At 38.7% G+C, this 18993-nt stretch overlaps 1 protein-coding gene across 1 annotated transcript in view; it reads right to left on the bottom strand.

Moving 5' to 3' along the window:
- The window catches only part of LOC100891068, a 32048-nt gene extending 13397 nt beyond the window's left edge, over positions 1-18651 (bottom strand). The window contains exon 1 of the mRNA XM_030984032.1: positions 16778-18651. Within this exon, the coding sequence (XP_030839892.1) occupies positions 16778-16871 (94 nt within the window). The 5' untranslated portion in view covers positions 16872-18651. The remainder of the gene's footprint in view (positions 1-16777) is intronic.
- Between the last annotated feature and the right edge of the window lie 342 nt (positions 18652-18993).

The raw sequence follows: 18993 nt of genomic DNA, 5'->3' as shown, positions 1-18993 counted from the left end.
GACCGTTATGATTGTCAGGACCTTCACACGCAGAAGTAAAGGCTGAGAGATTGGATATTGTTACTAAACGTTCGCTAAGAGCGAAAGCACCACATGAGGTCGTTTGTAATGTGAAATGTGTTTTAAAGCACATATCAACATTCTCAAATCAGCAATTTTAAAAATTTATTTCAGCCCAGATGGCACTGCATAACAAAATAATCACAACAGCATATTTTTTAAATTCATTTTTATGATCGGGCAGGGAGGGGAGAGGTGTGTGTGGGTGGGTGGGGAGTGCATTAGCTTGAATAGAACACTGTTACCTAATATAATGAGGTGATTATTGCCCATCCATTGAATCTCCGTAACATATAGTCGTGAGTCGAGTGGTGCCTTTGATGTGTAGATTACGAAACCTTCGCAATTTTGTAGTACCGTGTGCACAACTTAAGCTACAGTCCCATCTACGTCCCGGACCGTCCCGGACCGTCCCGGACCCCATCCGGGGTGATCCGGGATTCGGTCCGTGTTGACACCGTGTTGGCACCGGGGTGGTCCTGGATGGTCCTGGATGGTCCTGGATGGTCCTGGATGGTCCTGGGCGGTCCGGGAGTCGACCCCGGATGTTTTTGACGGTCAAAAACTGCCGGGGTGGTCCGGGACGGTCCGGGACAATAGTTTGATCCGGGGTGATCCGTGTAGCCACCGTGCTGGGTCCGGGGTCAACCGTAGTGGCGCCGGGGCGGTCCGTGTTGATCCGTGGCAGTCCGGGAGTGAGTTATTGACCGCCCAGGACCATCCAGGACCATCCAGGACCACCCCGGTGCCAACACGGTGTCAACACGGACCGAATCCCGGATCACCCCGGATGGGGTCCGGGATGGTCCGGGACGGTCCGGGACGTACATGGGACTGTAGCTTTTAAAGCATCACACTTTTTTGAACAAAACATCCCGGACCATCCCGGATCACCCCAGACCATGGTCCGGGATGGTCCGGAGTGGTCCGTGCTCATCCGTGCTGGTCCGGCTTTATATGGGACTGGGGCTTTAGGCCTAATTCCCTTTCATATTCATTTTAACCTTTGCTCCGTATGTATGCATTCTCCTTTTAAAATAATTGTTTTGATAATCAAGACGATTATCAGAGCGATTCATACATGGCGCCAAAGTAAGACAATTTTCACGGTTGACATGGTAATTACTATTATGAAGGAGAAGTGGTAATCTGTAAACGCCAAGACAGCTTGTCCACTAGCTGGTGGTTCATAAAACCTATATAAGGATTGCTAGCACGATCGACAACTTCCCCGGCAAGAGACTGATCACGACTCCATAACCTGGGGGTTGCAAATTTATACTTGTTTAATTGTTTAGATATTCTCCATTGTTGGTGCGTTATAATAGAACCCCCCCCCCCCCCCCCCCCCCCCCCCCCCCCCCCCCTCCTCCTCCTCCCAAAAGGGGGAGTATAACATAGTAACAATAATTGCTACATTCCTTTTTACACGAAACTCTCTAAATATCTGAATAGGCAAATGGAGAATAATTATGTTCAGATGTTTTAGACAAAGTAACGTCTCCTCCCAAATGTACATTGCCTTTAATGACTGTTCAGTCATTACCGGATAATCTTATAATGCATTAGTAAGTAATGTGATCGCTGGCCTTGCTTTCCGGCCCTTTGGATGTGTATTCGCCAAGTTGATTAGATTTTCTCTCTTTTGTTGTTGTTGAATATTATGCAAGAGGGTTACTTACTGTAAAACTTGTTAAATTGGAATTATGCTTGACGTTAGATCGTGGGAAAAGCCAACCGCAGGAGTAGGGAATGAAAATACGGACTTTATTAATGACAAGATTGAAGCGCTAAGAAGGAATCGACTATAGAATAAGGACATTCATGTGAGGGCTATCATGATTATTGATTGTATCATTCAACTGGCTCTCGTAGTGCAGGATTAGGAATATTTAGAGGAATATAATCCGGGAAAAGGACATTGGGGATAAGAAGTTTAAACGAAAACTTTATAAGGGACAGGAGGAATAGAACTAAGTCCAGGATCGGCAACTAAGTAGACTCAAAGAATTTGAAGAAAGATAAAAAATAACAAGAAGATTAATAAGAACAAGAAGAAGAAAGAAGAACAGGAGAAGTATGTGCATGAACAACAAAGCTGTATTAAAACCAAAGAAAATTATGCAAAATAGTGAACCAAAGAGAAAATATAAGATGGGAGTAAACTTCGTAATGGTCGTTGCAAAGTAAACGTCTTTCATGAAATAAAAATAGGCCTATAATTGATTTAAATAGCATGGTAGTCTGACGTACACTGATAGAGTTTGCTCCTATTTATTTAAAAATCAATATCAATTCAATAGGATTCAAAATATCGATTGAGTCATATCCTCTGTCTAGAGTACCGATTAGTTAGTTGCTACGCAAAGATTGTCGACAGAGGGGAAACATACTTGTAATAACAAAAAAAAACGAGGTATTAAGTCCGGTAGTACTCTTATTGATCATGTTGGTAGTGATCATTCAACGAAAACCAACATCATTTAACTGAAAAAGACTAAAAATCAAGAATGCGTTCAACAATATTGTTTATCTTGGTTCACAGATCACGGGGAGAGGAACCTATTAATCACTCATCGAAAAACACACGACTCAATGAAAACCCGGGCAGAGTTAAATCTGACTTGTTTTGTGTGGTAAACAATAATTCTCTCGCCAAGATGATAGTCATTTGATTAATAATGATGGAGAGAAAAATGCGCTTCATATCGATAATTAAGCTCGGTCATCCTTTCAGTTTTTTAAAGACATATTTCATTAAACAGGGGTTTGCCCTTTTAAAACTCAGACATATAATATATCTCAATCGGTATAATAACAAACATAACAGAAACACGACCAACATACTTCGTTGGGCTTTCGAGTATGAGATGTTTTTAACTCCCTACAGAATCAGAATATGTTTATGATTATGGTAAATACTCACAAGGTAACATACGGGTACTGCATATCAATAATTGTATTTTACAACAACAGATGGTTGGCAATTATTCAAGGTCTCTTTGGTGTATAGTAAAAAGCCAAATTGGCATACAATCAGCGATGCAGCTAGAAAAGGTGAGAAGGTGAAATAAAAGAAATAAATTCTGCGTGTTTGTAACATTATAAATCCGACCATACACATCACAATAATCAATCATTCAAGAATGTGTTGTTTTTGCTATTCTCTCTGAACCTGAATAATTCACATAATAACATTAATCCAGTAAAGTATTTACGAGAGGTACAATTTATTGGTTGCTTGCCCCTGTTGGAATACCAATCTGGTTTGCAAAGATATACCCCTATAATGTTCTTGTGCACGTTTTTCAATATGTATACCCCAAAGGCCATCATGAATTGTGAACTTTATTTCCTTTTTATTTCGTTCTTCTTATCATTACATATATATTTGCTAGTCAGATACTTTTCGGAACGGTTTTCACCTCACAAGTCCACGAACCATCTACATACATGCTAGTCTACTGTTTTCGAACAAAAACACACACTCAACGCCGTATCAGGACAATTTACCCCCGGATAGTTACCCTCGAAGGACAACCACCCCCGAGGACAATTACCCCCCTGAAAATTACCCCCGTGGACAATTACCCCCTTGTTCATTAAAGGGGAAGTTCACATTGATAATAAGTTTTTTTTATTAAAAGCATAACTTTGTTCAGGTATATTATTGCCCTCGGAGGGGGGTAGGGATTGTCCGAGGGGATAATTTCCAGGGGGTAATTGTCCACGGGGGGGGGGGGGTAATTGCCCTAGGGGTTATATTAAGGAGGTAGTTTCCCTCGGGAGGTGATTGTTCTAGGGAATTATTTTCCGGGGGTAATTTTCCGGGGGTAATATCCTTTGGCAATTACCCGCTGGCAATTGGCCGGGGCGATTGTCCAGGGGGTAAATTGTCCTAGAACCCCTCAACGACAGTCCTTGCCATTAATTTCTCTCCCTCGATGAGTGTAATGCGGAGGTCGCGCGTAATTGTGTGGGATGCGTGTAATAAAGGAGAAGGACGTAGATGATCGAAGAATAAAAATATATATATAAAAACGGACAGGATCTGGACTACCTACATGCATGCATGCATAAGATAATATTTGTGAAAAAAGACAAAGAGTGTGTGGGAGTGGTACATTAAAAACATGACACAATAAACAACCTTGGCTTGGCTTCGCTACCTGAATTACAAAAGAATTCTGTTATCGTATGTTCAAAGGGTGTGTAAATAACAACTGAGGTGGTTCTATGCATTACATTCAGTTCTAGTGTCAGAGCACTGATTTTACCGTGTATTGCATCAGTGTTCATTCATGGTATGCCTCGTCCACTTTATATCTGTTAGCCCTTATTCGTGTTGCTGTTAAACGAGAAAGGAGACACTGCCAATGCAATTACACATGTATGTTTCAATAAGGGAATAATCATTGGTTAATTATTGCTATCATAACTAAAACACGCACAGATCAGTAAACTTTCGAGAACAGTTGTTATGCAATGATTATCTTTTTTTCATTCTTGTATCATATTATTTTGCTTCATTCGACATACATAGTATGAATCATATTAAGGGGGGGGGGGTTGGTGGCGTGGCTTCTTTTCCAAATTTGTTTCCACATCGTGGCTACTGTATTACGGTAAGTCATTTCTCAACAAGGTGAACATGAAATTCAAATACCATATAATCACGAACTACATACCATGTTTGTATTTTGTACTACAAAAAAAAGGGAGAGTAAAACTATCCTGGACATGGGTGTCGATCCCGGGGGGGGTGGGGGGGGGGATATATCCCCCCAATATTTCAGGTGGGGGGATGGCCTATACAATCATCCCCCCCCCCCCAATAATTCACCATCAAAAAAGAAATAAGAGAACAATTAATGATAAGAGCCCGATAAGAGTTGTTAATGGTTATTACTCGCAAGATGACCATCAATATACACATTTTGCTATCTCATTTTCATAATACATACATATATAAATAGAAAACGAAGTAAATGAGACGACCGTATATGAGACAAGTGAAAAATTCAATTCTCGCTCATACGGCTCAGGAATTGATGAATTTCTTCAATTTATTCAATCAACAGCATCATAGAAATGCAGTGCGCCAAATGCAAAGCCGCAGCGTTAAAAATCAACGAGCTTAGTAAATGTTAAGCGCGAAGCGCAAGAGTGCAAAAAAGCAGAAGAGAGTGGGAGAGAGAGATAATGAGAGACAGAGAGAATACAGGCGCGTAGCCAGGGGTGGTGGGGGTGGTCGCCCCCCCCCCCCCCCAAAAAAAAAAGAGAGAGAAAGAAGATAGAAAGATGACGTAGGAACAAAAAGGATTAAGAGTCGAGAACGGTACAATGAATCGTCTTCTTTCTCTAATAATTTAATGAAACGTCAAAGCTTCCGCGCTTCGCGCGGGAAGGGGGGGGGGAACTGAATTCAGACAAGGATTAAGAGTCGAGAATGCTACAAGAATCGTCTTCTTTCTCTAATCATTTAATGAAATGTCAAAGCTTCCGCACTTCGCTCGGGAAGGGGGGGAACTGAATTCAGACAAGTATTAAGAGTCGAGAATGGTACAACTAATCGTCTTCTTTCTCTCATAATTTAATGAAATGTCAAAGCTTCCGCGCTTCGCGCGGGAGGGGGGGGGGGACTGAATTCAGACAAGGATTAAGAGTCGAGAATGGTACAACGTATCGTCTTATTTTATTTAGTAATTTAATGAAACGTCAGTGCTTCCGCGCTTCGCGCGGGAAGGGGGAAGCTTTCCCTCCCTGTATCCACCCCCTAGGAGGTGCTCACTACCGCCCCCCCCCCCCTAAATTAAAATCCTGCCTATATGTTTGAGAGGATAATAACCCAGGTAGCAAGCCCATGTGGCACTCACATGGGTCCCGTATTCTCTAAAATGCTATCTTTATTGAGGGTGACTTGAAAAAGTTAATAACTTGGAAGGGAGGGGGTGCAACCTGCCACACGTCTCTACCTCTTGGTTGCTTTGATCCATTGCCGAAAATATTTTGGCACCTATCATCCCCCCAACCGAGGATACAAATCGACACCCTTGATCCTGGATGCACGTGTTTATCAGTAATCACCAAATCGATCAGTTCCATCATGTACTCATGTTGATGTGAAGCCACGATCATTTTTTAAAAATTATTATTGTTAACATTCATATAATTCAACAGACTATTCCTGAGATGCCGTTCTTCGTCAAACTCAGCCTTCAAAATAATGGCCAATTTACATGTAAATTGGAATTTGAGTTATCAGAGAATCAGCAGTTTCTCGAGGCAAGTCTTCGTAAAGATGTAATGTAAACTGTTTACTCGACCCGACCCCCTTTTTCTCTCCATATCTCTCCATCTCTCTCTCTCTCTCTCTCTCTCTCTCTCTGTCTCTGTCTCACTCTCTCTCTCCTTGTCTCTCCCTCTCTCACTCTCACTCCCTCAGTCCCTCTCTCTCTTTCGCTATCTGGAAGTGATTTCTTTCTTCTCCATTTGTTCACTACTAATCTTCACTATTTCCTACATTGTGCTCTTATAATACTTCTGTTCCTGTTGTCAGTGTTTGTTCCGTTTTTTCATCTATCCCGCTTTTCTCTAACATTTCCGTGTCACCATCATGAAAACCGATTTGATCACCATGCCATTGTTTATTATACAGTTGAAATCATTTGTAAGCTATATAGTCGATCTTCGCTTATCTGATGTAAATCAGCGTGCTAAAAGAGAACATCACATAGATAGTTCATGATAGTATCGTGAAGAATAAAACTAATATATGGATACAATGCACCATGGGGGCCTTGAAGGAATTAACTACTTGAAATGCTAGAGCGCCATAATGGCAACCATGCTAAAGCCGGGGTACATGATTGTGGAGCTCCAGAAGTGTCACGTCTGGTCTGAAAGACAAGAGCGCTATACAAGAACCTACACTCTAAAAACTGAAAAGTGGAGTGACCACTCTTTCAAAATGTCAGATTGTTTCTTTTAACCTGCTAGATTCAACCTTCATAGTGTTGGATCCAGCATGTTCAAAGTGTTAATCTACCATTTTGAAAGAGTGGTCACTCCTCGGTCCTTTTAAATAGTGATTTAACATTTCAGTTTTTGGAGTGTACTATTATTGTCATATTTAAAGGCAGTAAGTCCCCTTTCCAGGACTTTTGCAAACTCCATGAATCTTGGTGATCGTTTAAAATATATCCTTCATATGTCATGTGAGAAATTTTACAGCCATAGGTTCTGTAATTTCTTTGTAAGAAATGAAAATCATGCGCGGAGGGAGCTATTTTCAATTCAACAGATGTCGATTTTATTTTGAATTTACGTACGAATATCGTTCGAGTCTAAAACATATATATCTGGCATCAATCATTAAAAAAAAAATCGTTGGAAGCCAGTTTAATTTTTTTCTTCATTTAGAGGAAGGCTCCTAATAATTGACCTCTTCAGTATACCACTAGGTTCAAGGAACTTCAGTTTTCAAGGTGGGCAAGGGACAAACCATGTCAATGCCAATGTTCACTGAACCATGACGTGTAGGCAGACTCCATCATTTCAAATTTTAACGAGTTTAATTACAATAGACTCGTACAAAATGGCCTCGAGAACGAACGATAACAAATAAATGAAAGGGATATACATGTATTGTTGATCACTCATGGCAGGCAAGAATGAATAATAAAGCTCAACCTCAAAGGGCGGAAGCAACAGAGGAATGCCTAATCTACGATGACATGTAAGAGAGGGGAGAGAGAGAGAGAGAGAGAGAGAGAAGGAGAGAGATAAAGAAAGAGAGAGAGAGGCAGGAAGAGAGAGAAGAGAGAGAGAGGGGGAGATAGAGAAAGAGAGAGAGAGAGAGAGAGAGGAGAGAGAGAGAGAGAAAGGGGTACATCTGTAAACCCGGTCACTCATGAAGGGGTCATTTAGGCAGTTTTTACTTATTTTTTATTTCTCGCGAGGAGTTTACTAAAGGTTTTTTGCCCTGCATTTTTCTTTTCTTTTTCCTCTCTTACACCCCCTTTTTAGGGGAGGGAGGGGGGGGGTCTATATTGAGATACTAAGTTTTAGCTTATAGTCGGTGTTTGTGTTTATTGAGGAGGAAGTCATTGCTGCGAATCGTAAAATATTTCATCTATAAACTAATTTTCATCGGGAAGGGCGCCATTTTATCATAATTAGGGAACAATAGAAACTTGATAGCTAATCGCATTATCCAAACAATTTTGTTATAGTTTGTAGTAGTTATTCATTAAAGTTAGATTAATTAATTGATTTACAATCTTTTTCGAAACACAGAGAGATGTGACAGTGCTATACCTGCTACTAAAAAAGCAACAGTATTTGTTATCATTGTAATTGTCTCGGCGTAGTAGTGTGTTTTGTATAGCTACCCTAAATAAATTCATTTGCTATCTTTACTATGTTGTTTTTATCAACTTATGTGTATCTCTCATACTGAACTTTGATGCTAAAGACTTTTGTTATCCGTTCTATCTCGAGTCTCAATAAAAATCATTAAAGCAATACAACGTTAATTGAATTATATTACGATACAAAGGGAGTTGCCGTGTTGTGTTGCTGCATGATTTATAGTTGCAATAATCTAATGGATAAGATATGATTTCAAGGGTGATCTCAATCAGAAAAAACACGTTTGCGTACATTAACATTTCATTCAAACATAATAATGGAGACTATTTTATGGATACATCATACATATATGATTTGTTTTCCTCTTCATGATTTGTCATATCATTTATAGTCTTGTTTTGAAAAGCAGAAATCAACATGCTGTGTGAATGAAGTCCCATGAATATGATTTTAAAACATAAGGTATAAAAAAACCTGTTTAAAACATTGAACACGTAAAATATCACAATTTTCCCCGTCTCCCAGACACCTAATATGATGATAACCTTTACAACCCGGGCATGTTCGGGTATTACATCCAGTATGCCATATGATATTCATGTTCACCCATTTCCAATGCATTAGTTTCAATTTGACCAGCAAGACCGCTATGAAAAACGGCACCCGTGCTGATAAGGGTGTACCATTCCACAGGTGGTTCATAAATAAATAAATAGAGACATCACACCAGTAGCGCATGCAAGAAAACATGTCAGTCCAGGCATATTCACCACATTATTCACTATCCCGCCAACTGATCTCGTTGTATTTATATAATGCTTATCGACAATGTAAAATCACAGAATGAAACATTACTCCCGTTATAAAGTCTCTGTATGGATTAATGTTGTTAAAGGAAGTTAGGAAGTAATTTGTTTATTTATTTAATCCTTTATTTTTGTAATCTATTTCATTTCTTTATTCATTTATTTTATATATTTATTTATCAATGTATTAATTAATTTATTTAAAGTACTGTTAATTCTTTTGATCACCACTCTCTGTCATCCCCCATACACATACACACACACACATTAACATCCCCTTTATTGCAGAGTGGTGACAACTTGTCTTCATAAATAATGTGAAATGTACAGTCACTTCTCTCTCCTCCTCCACTCATTGCTAATTCTCTTCCTTCCTATCCTTGAACTTATCAACCGACATAATTAATATTTAATGGTGAACACATATTAATATTTTATTTCAAAGAAGTAATCTACATAATATCCCATTCTATACCTTAATTGTATCTTCTTTTTTATGTTGGTAAAATACTCGATGTTCCATACCGATTACCGAAATATATGTATTCTTCAATTTCATTCTGAAATCAAACTGTCTTTATTCATTGTGTGCGCTGTTGCTTGTTTTAATGTACCTGTATTCAGAAATTGTTTTGTTATTATTTGTCTTTAATAATCTGAGGATGTCAATATATATTATACATCTTAATGTATTCACATATGCTTGTATACAAATGTGAGATCGCAAAATGATTTTCATGATAATCATTATCCTACGAAATTCCTACATTTGTTCATCAGTTTAACAAAGAACTTAAAGGCCCACTGCACTACTTGAAGCTACTTGCGCCCTCTATATAACAAACAATGCCTAATCGGTGACCATTGCTCCCCCATGATCCTCTTTTTCTTATGTTAACTGAGAGCTGAGTTGATGAGATAACCACCTGTCCAGTGACCTTGCAGGGCAGTCTAATCCCTCCTATAAACTACGGCAGATAAGCTTTAAAAAAACTTTAGGATGGAAGTGAGACTGATCGATCCGTATTATACGGACAAGAAAAGATATCACTGGAAGACTATACCTGAACCTCGCTATTACATAGTTAAGTTTAGTAGCTAACACTTAGCGCTATCGTTCGTGACGACCAGACGTGACTGTGTTTCCATTATCCACTGACGCAGACCACTTATTCAATCAAAAGGTTCCCCTTGATATCTTTTTTAATTAAAATAGACGTACGAGTCCTGTTTATCAATATATGGGGATGTTCGCAGTACAATCATCTCATGAATGTATGCATGTTTATTTTGTCTGGGGGTAAGAGTATAATTGAATTGTAAAAGGTATTACGATATAAGCCTTAATTAAAAGTTACTTACACACCCCCCCCCCCCTTATTTTTCACATCGTTTGGGTAATGCTATATGCTCTTACAATGAGCGTATAAATCGTACCGAAGAAACGAAGAACCGTATTAGATCATGGTCAGATCAATCCTTCTGAACCTTCTGAATTTTGAAACAGCAGGGCGGTATTCCGCATGTCGCTAACTTGTACTGGGGGTGCAGGTGGACCAGTACACCGGGGTTTCCCCCTTCTATACGGGGCCTCCATTTAACGTCCTATCCGAGTGACGGAGTGTTTTCCACTTGACATAACCAGCATCTATGAACAAGGGAAGGGGCACGTTAACACAACGCAGGCTTCAGTCATCCGCCTGGCCTGGGTGGGAGTCGAAGCCGGGATCTTTGGTTCGGCAGACGGACGCTTTACCGACTGAGCCAACTCGCCTCCACTATCTCTATCTTATACTTCTCTTCTTCTTCTTCTTTTTTCACCTCTATATCTCTCGGTTTTTGTTTTTATTTAGTCTTTCTCTCTCTCTCTCTCATTTAATTATTTATCTCTCTCTCTCTCCCTCTCTCTCTCTCTCTCTCTCTCTCTCTCTCCTTCCATGTTACTTTGTTCCGCATGTCACCTGCCTCTCTTTTGTTCTATTCCAGGCGGATCTCTTCATGTTTCCGACAAGTCAATTACCATTATTACTAAATCATGCACTTTCAATAGGACTGAAAAGATACATTCATAATTCTAATGAATGCATATACGCTTCACCCGAAAGTTTTTCTTTTTGTTGTAATCTTTATTCTCATCCCCGTCGTTCACATAGGATGAATAGGGACTTTAAGATTTGCGTGGACTGATACGTGTGACGTCCATTCAAGGTAGTGCATTAAAAGGACGTCGATCGTAGCAATCCACGTTGTCGTTGTGCAAATCTAAAAGTCCCTATTATAAAGTGAGCTCTTGAACTTCGTGCATGGGTGACCTCCTTACGGCTGGTCTGATGAGAGGAGGCGAGAATCGTGAGAGTCTATTGTTGTTATACTTTTACCAATCTCTTTGTGAATATTATCCTAATTATCCATGATGTTTCGTATAATATGAAAAAGATACTGCAGATGCACTTCCAGCTGTGTCACATGCATCCCCAGAGCTGTTTAACTACAGTGACACCAGTGATTCATGATATTAAAAAATATATATATATATATATATATCCATTTAGTTGAAAGAAAAAAAAAGATATGTATATATATATACTTTTTCTTTCAACTAAACGGATATTCTCCCAAGCGACCGCTACTCTGTGAACCATATGCGCGTTCCCATGAGGAATTAATGACAAAAGAATCAGAAGCCATAACTACCCAACTATTCTCTACCGCTCTTTCATTTTTGTTATCTGCTTATTGTTCATGCCTCTGAAATAGGGGATTTGACTTTCTTTGTGTCTTGAAATATCTGGAAAATCATGCACTCTTTGATATTCCATCTTTTTGTTATTCCGGGATTAAATCTGCATGAGCTCTATCGTTGTTATTGCGGACGAGTCTAAAAGAGGCTTCGAATTTAAGTCATATGTATATTGCATTTAGTAGCTCCATAACGTACAGGAATGCATTTTGATGCTCTTTAATGGGTAAAACGAACTGCCTTATGCGGAGAACAGCAGATTCAATTCCTTTTGTCGAGAATAGAATGACATTTCTGATCGAGGCCACACAAATCGTTCTAAAAGGAGAATAAATAGCATGACGTTTATACAATGTGTATCTTACCGTTATCTATTTGGTCTTACTCTCCTTCAGTCAACTAAATATGCTAACGTTATTATTACTCGATCTAAAAAAAAAAGAAAACAGATGCTTTATGACTTGGGTATTGGACGTGTTATCAAATCCATGACAATAAACTACATAAAGTTGTTTGTCGACGTAATTGACGAATATGGTATAATGAAAATAAGCAGGGGGGAAACTATGCCACGTACCCAACTACATACACTACACCGTAGTGACTAAAATGAATGTTATGTGAGTTTTCTTTTATCGAAAATCTGTGAACTTGAAAAATAACTCGACCAAGTCAACCATGATAGTCCCTCATTCTTCGCGTCTATTATGCTTAATCGAAAAAAGATATTTCATGGTGTACAGTTATGGTATTCAGGCTCTTTTTCAGAGTTTGGTGTTTATTTAGTCTTGTTTTGTAATACAAATTAATAATAATTAGCTAAGGTATTGGTGGCGTTGTATATGAATTACAAGTGACCCCGTATTTGCCCTAGTGACATACATGACCTTGGGAAGGTTCGCTATTTATCTATTTTGTGTCATTAAATGATCACTAAAGTATCTTGTGACGGTCTTGTGACATGTCATTTAGACTACGCCAAATGTTTGCTGTATAATATTTTTTATGTAAGATTCACAGCTTAAAGATAAACTCCAGTAGGCCTACTGGTAAAAAAAAAAAAATTAATTCTCACAGAATCAAACGAAACTTACACTGAATGTTCAAGATTACAAATAAATGACATGTGCCAAACAATTTTGGAAGAAAATGTATACTGGCTGAGTAATGAGCATAGAAAGACAAGGAAACCAAGGTAGTACCATCCCCGACACGATGTGTGTTGTCCCATATATAGCTTTCTATGTGAGTGTTTGTTACTTTACCAAGACTCGGTCAAATTTATTATGATTTTGATGACTCCAGAACCTTGCAGTGCACACCAATACTTACATGCTACATGATCAACTGTTTCTGATCCTTTCACACCTTTTCTTTCACAATGCAATCGCATTACCAGTACTAAAATTTAGCTTTAAGCAGGGAGTTTGAATGGAAGGTAGTGTATCCCTTTTGCAGGCAGCATCAAATTCTGTAGAACTTTGCAGGAATTATGAATATGTCACGTATGTCCATATCACGTATCTGTGAAATGTAAACGTTAGCAGTGTCCTATAGTATTCAAATTATGCATGGAAACCTGTCTACTTTCTAGTCATCACTGTCATACACTATTGACTGACTTCTTTTTCCCGTTGGTAATAACATACATAAAATAAGCTGTTAAGGGTACATGAGCTTTTGTCTAAATCAATAACGCACTTCTTGTAATGTCCAAAATTAAACTGATTGAATCTTTGCGCAGCACAAAACCTATTACCATTTCGGTACAGGGGTCTTAAAATCAGACTATTTAATAAACAACGGCAATCCCTAATTTCGATTCGACACCTAACGGTCGTTATTTTCCCACAAAAAGACATTTTCAAGCCCTTTTTGTTTTAAAGGTACTATGTCCCTTTTGCAGCCAACCTCAAATGCTGTAGAACTTTGCAGGAATTATGAATATGTCATGTATGTCCTATCTGTGAAATTTAAACGTTAGCAGTGTCCTCATATTCAAATTATGCAAGGAAACCCGTTTACTTGCTAGACTTCACTGTCAGACACTATTGAGTGACTGACTGGCTTTTTTTCTTCTTTGGTAATAACATACATGAAAAGAGTTGTAAAGGGTACAGAGCATTTGTCTACATCAATAACCCACTTCTTGTGATGGCCAAGATTAAACTAATTGAATCTTTGCACAGCATAAAACGTATGACCATTCGGTACAATTGTCTGAAAATCAAGACTATTACTTTTGGGCTCTATAGCCCTAAAGTCGATTTGACAACTAATAGTCGTTATTTTTCCACTTGAAGACATTTTCAAGCCCCACCTTTTTTTAGGGAAGTTCTAAATTAATATTATCTTTCAAATGCAATTGGAATTTAACTTTTTCATTTTTTTGGCCTGCAAATGGGACATAGTACCTTTAAGGGAAGTTCTAAATTACTATCTTTCAAATGCCGTTGGAATTAAACCTTTTCATTTGTTTGGCCTGCAAATGGGACATTGCAGTTTGGAGTTCTACAGAAAAACTAATTGAAAGCACTGAGAAACACTTTAACTCAATTATTTCCATTAAAATCCCAATCTTAAGCAGCTACACTTGGCTCCTATAAGTGTTTTGTAATTAACTCGTTCCCTCAATCAATGACACCATATTTGTCACTCCCACCTCAACAAAAACATACGGTGAACGTTCTTTTACCCACGCCTCCTCAGTTGTATGGATTGAACTTCCAGATTCCATGAGAAATCACAATGATTTAAATAAGTTTCAGATTTGTACACCCATGAACTCAGTGTCCAACACTGTACTTTTTTGCTTCTTAGTGGATTTTCTAATTTGTATGACTTTTTCATTTAATTCTTTCCTTTCTATTTAAGCGCATAGGGACATGCTATCCTGTAATGTGTTATGCGCTATAAAAGTACCGAGTATTACTATTACTACTGTTATTGTTTGTTTTTGCATTCTTTATCAACCAGTAGATTCTACAATTAGAGTCTTATATAAGGCCTTCAGAATCCACGATCAATACATGAAGCAGCAATATGAAGATTTCAAGCAAACAATTTATGTCAGACTCAAACCCTTGTCTTTCGTTGTGATTAACAGTGTCTGCAATGAGACTACAATATGCTCTGTTCTTTAGCCGCTCCTGTCACAACTAGGAACGGGCAGATCTAGGCTCTGCTCAAGGCTTTAGGACTTGTGTGAAAGTGTCAAAATAATGTAGAGTCTGTACTAGCAGACTACTATGTAGTATTGCTGCCATCAGTATTTAGTTGCTCACATCATCATAGGAAAGATGGATTAGCACGCCCGGCCATTGATGGGGGTTTCATAAGAGTTATATAAGACCTCTTGAAATATATACAAGGAAGCGAGGAAGAAGTGGCATTAAAAACGACTATACTATTGTGAAAATATGGAGGTGCTATAATAACAAGATTGGTTTCTAACGTGTGATCGCTGAAGTCAGTAACGGGCAGTGCGCTTTATGAAGAAATAAAGTCTATAACTCATAATACACAATTCAACATGATTATTCGACAAATCTATTAGATTCATGATATGGAATCAATTCCAAAGGGAAGTAAATTCTACCGCTGGATACGCCATTTAGTATCAGTTCGGTCAGCAGGGGCCCGGCGCCCCGCCCCTGTGAGGACAGACAAGCGGACAACAGATCAAAGTTTAATTCCTTAAAGTTAAACATATTGCATAACTAAACAAATGGTCTAGCCATGGGCAGAGTGGTGACTATATGAATAGTCTAATAAAGATTTGCATACGGCTTTACCAAAACCTCATGTAAATATTGGACACATTCACAGAGCTCAGGTATAGTATATAATGTATATACATATACACTACCTCTTCACGTGTCGTATTGATTTTTAGCGCACCCATTACCGTCAATTATTCAACAGCTTGGAAAATGTTAGCACCTAAAGTCATCTACTTTCCACCTGCTATCGAATGGACAGGTATAACTAGTCTATACAACCACCTCCCTGATACAATTAATCAAACGCTGACAACTTATGAAGACGTATCTTTGTGAACACCTCGTCTCACAAATCTACGACTGTAACACTGTCTTTGTAACCGTAAGCTAAGGCATATTTCATGTCCATATCTTGACAAGTTGCTGTTCCAGGGACTACAAACTAGAATTTTAAAAAAAAAATCTGGTTCTAGATTATGTGAGGCCCTGAGGCACCATATATTTTTGTTCTTCTTGTGAAGACCCATCCCCCGGTACCCCAAGTCAAAAAGTCGCTCCCAGGTGCGTCCATGTTCTAGACAATAATCCTAGTGTTCGTGTGCTGTATATAGGATACTGTTTTTTTTTTTAATACGAGTACTCGTATTTGATTTGTTTTCAAAGGGCTATATGAGATGCAAGATGTTAAGGTATTGATGATTGGTATTGATGGTTTCCTTTGAAAGTACTATCTAATTACACCTATGACCACGAGGTCTTTAGATATACGCAACAGATCCTTGTGGTTTACCACAGTGTAACCAAAAGGATGTATGGAAATGTGGTTAAAATGTTTGACTGACCAAACTGACCGATCGACTGACGACTGTATTTCTTCTTCCGTTTATGGACATTGTCTTGATGTCATTTTAGTTATTATAGACCATTTTCAGACGATAGAATGAGACATCTTACTATATTAATTGCATTATGGTGACACTGGAGACAACGAAGGAGAAGAATGAAAAATCCACGTCTAACAATATCGAATAAAAAGGGAACTAATTAGAAAGAAAAGGTTTAAGTTTATGACTTACCAGAGGCAGGGACCATTGATAAGATGGAGACTACGGTGATTAATGACATCAACATTTCCATCTTGAAATATAATTCTTGAAGACGAAATACCATAAAGCAAGAATGATCTTAAGATGTCACAGGCTTCGTTTCTTGGGTGATAAGCGAATCAGCACAGGTGTCCCGGTGTTATCTACGTGCATCTCACTACTAACTGCATTTTGATTTTATCAAGGTTTATACGTGATATGAAGAATGAAGGATCATGGTCATCAACAGACACGAAATTATATCGTCATCCCCTAGACTTTAAAAACACTCGGCTGACCGCCTCCGCAATTAAGACAAGATTGATCTTGCAAGTCAGGTTATGATGATCAGAATAACTCGTTGGCTGCTTTTGCTTCCTGTGCTAACAGCGCATTCAATGCATAATTTATACACTGAACATAACGAAGGCTAACACAACATTCAGGTGGCTAAATGGCTTCGCTCGGGTTCTACTTTCTCTCCTTCCACTTTCGAATTGTCAGTCTGATGGTGAATCCCTATACAATGACGTTAAATCATGGATAAAAAAAACCGTCAGACGGGCCTTGAGGCATCAAGTACTTTACGAAGAGGGTTGTTATGTGGTACATGTCTTCACCATTACCTCGTTTGAAAACCTAAACACAACATAATCAATAAAACGACCACAGGGGTAGATTGCCTGTCCAATATTGGTCCAATTCCTTAGGCTTCCATTATCATGCACATGCACGCATGTTTAATGTTTCCAAGGTACTTTTTGTCCACTTCAATGATACCAAAAAGAAGTATGGGAACGCGGTTGTTATTGTTTTTGAAAGATGAAAAGGAAGGTGAGTACTCTGTCGCACAGTTAAAAGAGCTTAGATCAACACCGCTAAAATGTTGGGATGTTCTCTTGCTTTTCTCTCTTTCTTACGCTGCAATCTTCAAGCTGGTCCAACCGTGTTCATGTTTGGTTTATAACTAGATGTCGAAACTGCTCCAAATGAACATTAAATCTTTTTTTTGCCTCAGCTAATGTTCGTTTAGTACACCTTAGTGTATTGTATCTCGAGTTAACGCAACAGATATCAACAAATGTAACTGGACGATAAAACTTGCTGAAGACAAAAATCCAGGGGTTTTAAAATCACTTTCCAAAGTCTAATAAATCGAAACGAGGATGTATGGCTTTTTCCTTAAATGAAGGTAAGCTCCTACAGCTAAGTTGCTTTATCTCAACTATCCTCTAACATCGGAGAAGAAGAAGAAATTAATGATGATCCTCATACGGAGTTTGGATAAGTTACTGAATCCTGCACTTTTAACTGAAAACCATGTAGAGCGAGTCGATTATCTCTCTCCAAGTGTACACATGCTGCGTGCTTTACAAGTGCTGTTACGATGAGTCGAGCTTGTTGAATAAATGAATAAAATAATAACTATTCATACCGAGCCAGCCCGGGGCGATTCGACAACTGCCGCATTGATGTATCATTTATCAATATGAAGAGCATTATGATAACGCGCTGCCTGCTTCACTAATACTGTTACTTCGCATCGTGTACATATTGCCTGGGAAAACTGGTGAATGGTTAACTCGTCAACAAAGTAAAGCGCAGGAGTTGAATTAACCAGGCATGAAAAAGTAAAGCTGAAGGAAAAAAATACTACCACATGACAAAAGTAGGGAATACACATGCAATTCCGTCTGCTCACTGTTGCAGGGTTTGGCCTTGTGGTGACTTCGTCAAGTAGTCGGTTTGATCAGCTAGGTAATGATCAATGACGTGGGGCCATATCGATTGGTGTCTACATGGTCGACTGAGTTGTGGCTTCTCGACGGGGAGGAGAAAGGACGAGGGTTCCACGCCTGGTCGATCACTATTATCAAGGCCTTTTCAATGGTTCCTAGACCCGAGAACAAATATAGATCCAGGCTGTGAAACGATTTAATGTTTGGCGCGCTGTCCCCTGATTGACCGATTGCCATTGTATAACCCTAACCAACAACAACATCATCAACAACAACAACAACAACAACAATATGGTGATGTAACTTGAAAATAAGATTGTTTTGTTATGGTTTCTGAAACTTCCCACATCAAAAATATTTTTTTTCGCTTGAAAAATGGAGGAAAAGCTTTTTAAACTAAAAGTGTAAGAATGATAAAAATGAAAGGATCTATAACAAAATCAGAAAAAATGTATGTCTTCATTTAAA

This window comes from Strongylocentrotus purpuratus, unplaced genomic scaffold (genome assembly GCF_000002235.5).
Source record: "Strongylocentrotus purpuratus isolate Spur 01 unplaced genomic scaffold, Spur_5.0 spur5_scaffold_14, whole genome shotgun sequence".
NCBI classification, from domain to species: Eukaryota; Metazoa; Echinodermata; class Echinoidea; order Camarodonta; family Strongylocentrotidae; genus Strongylocentrotus; species Strongylocentrotus purpuratus.
This window is presented reverse-complemented; position numbering and strand designations above follow the sequence as displayed.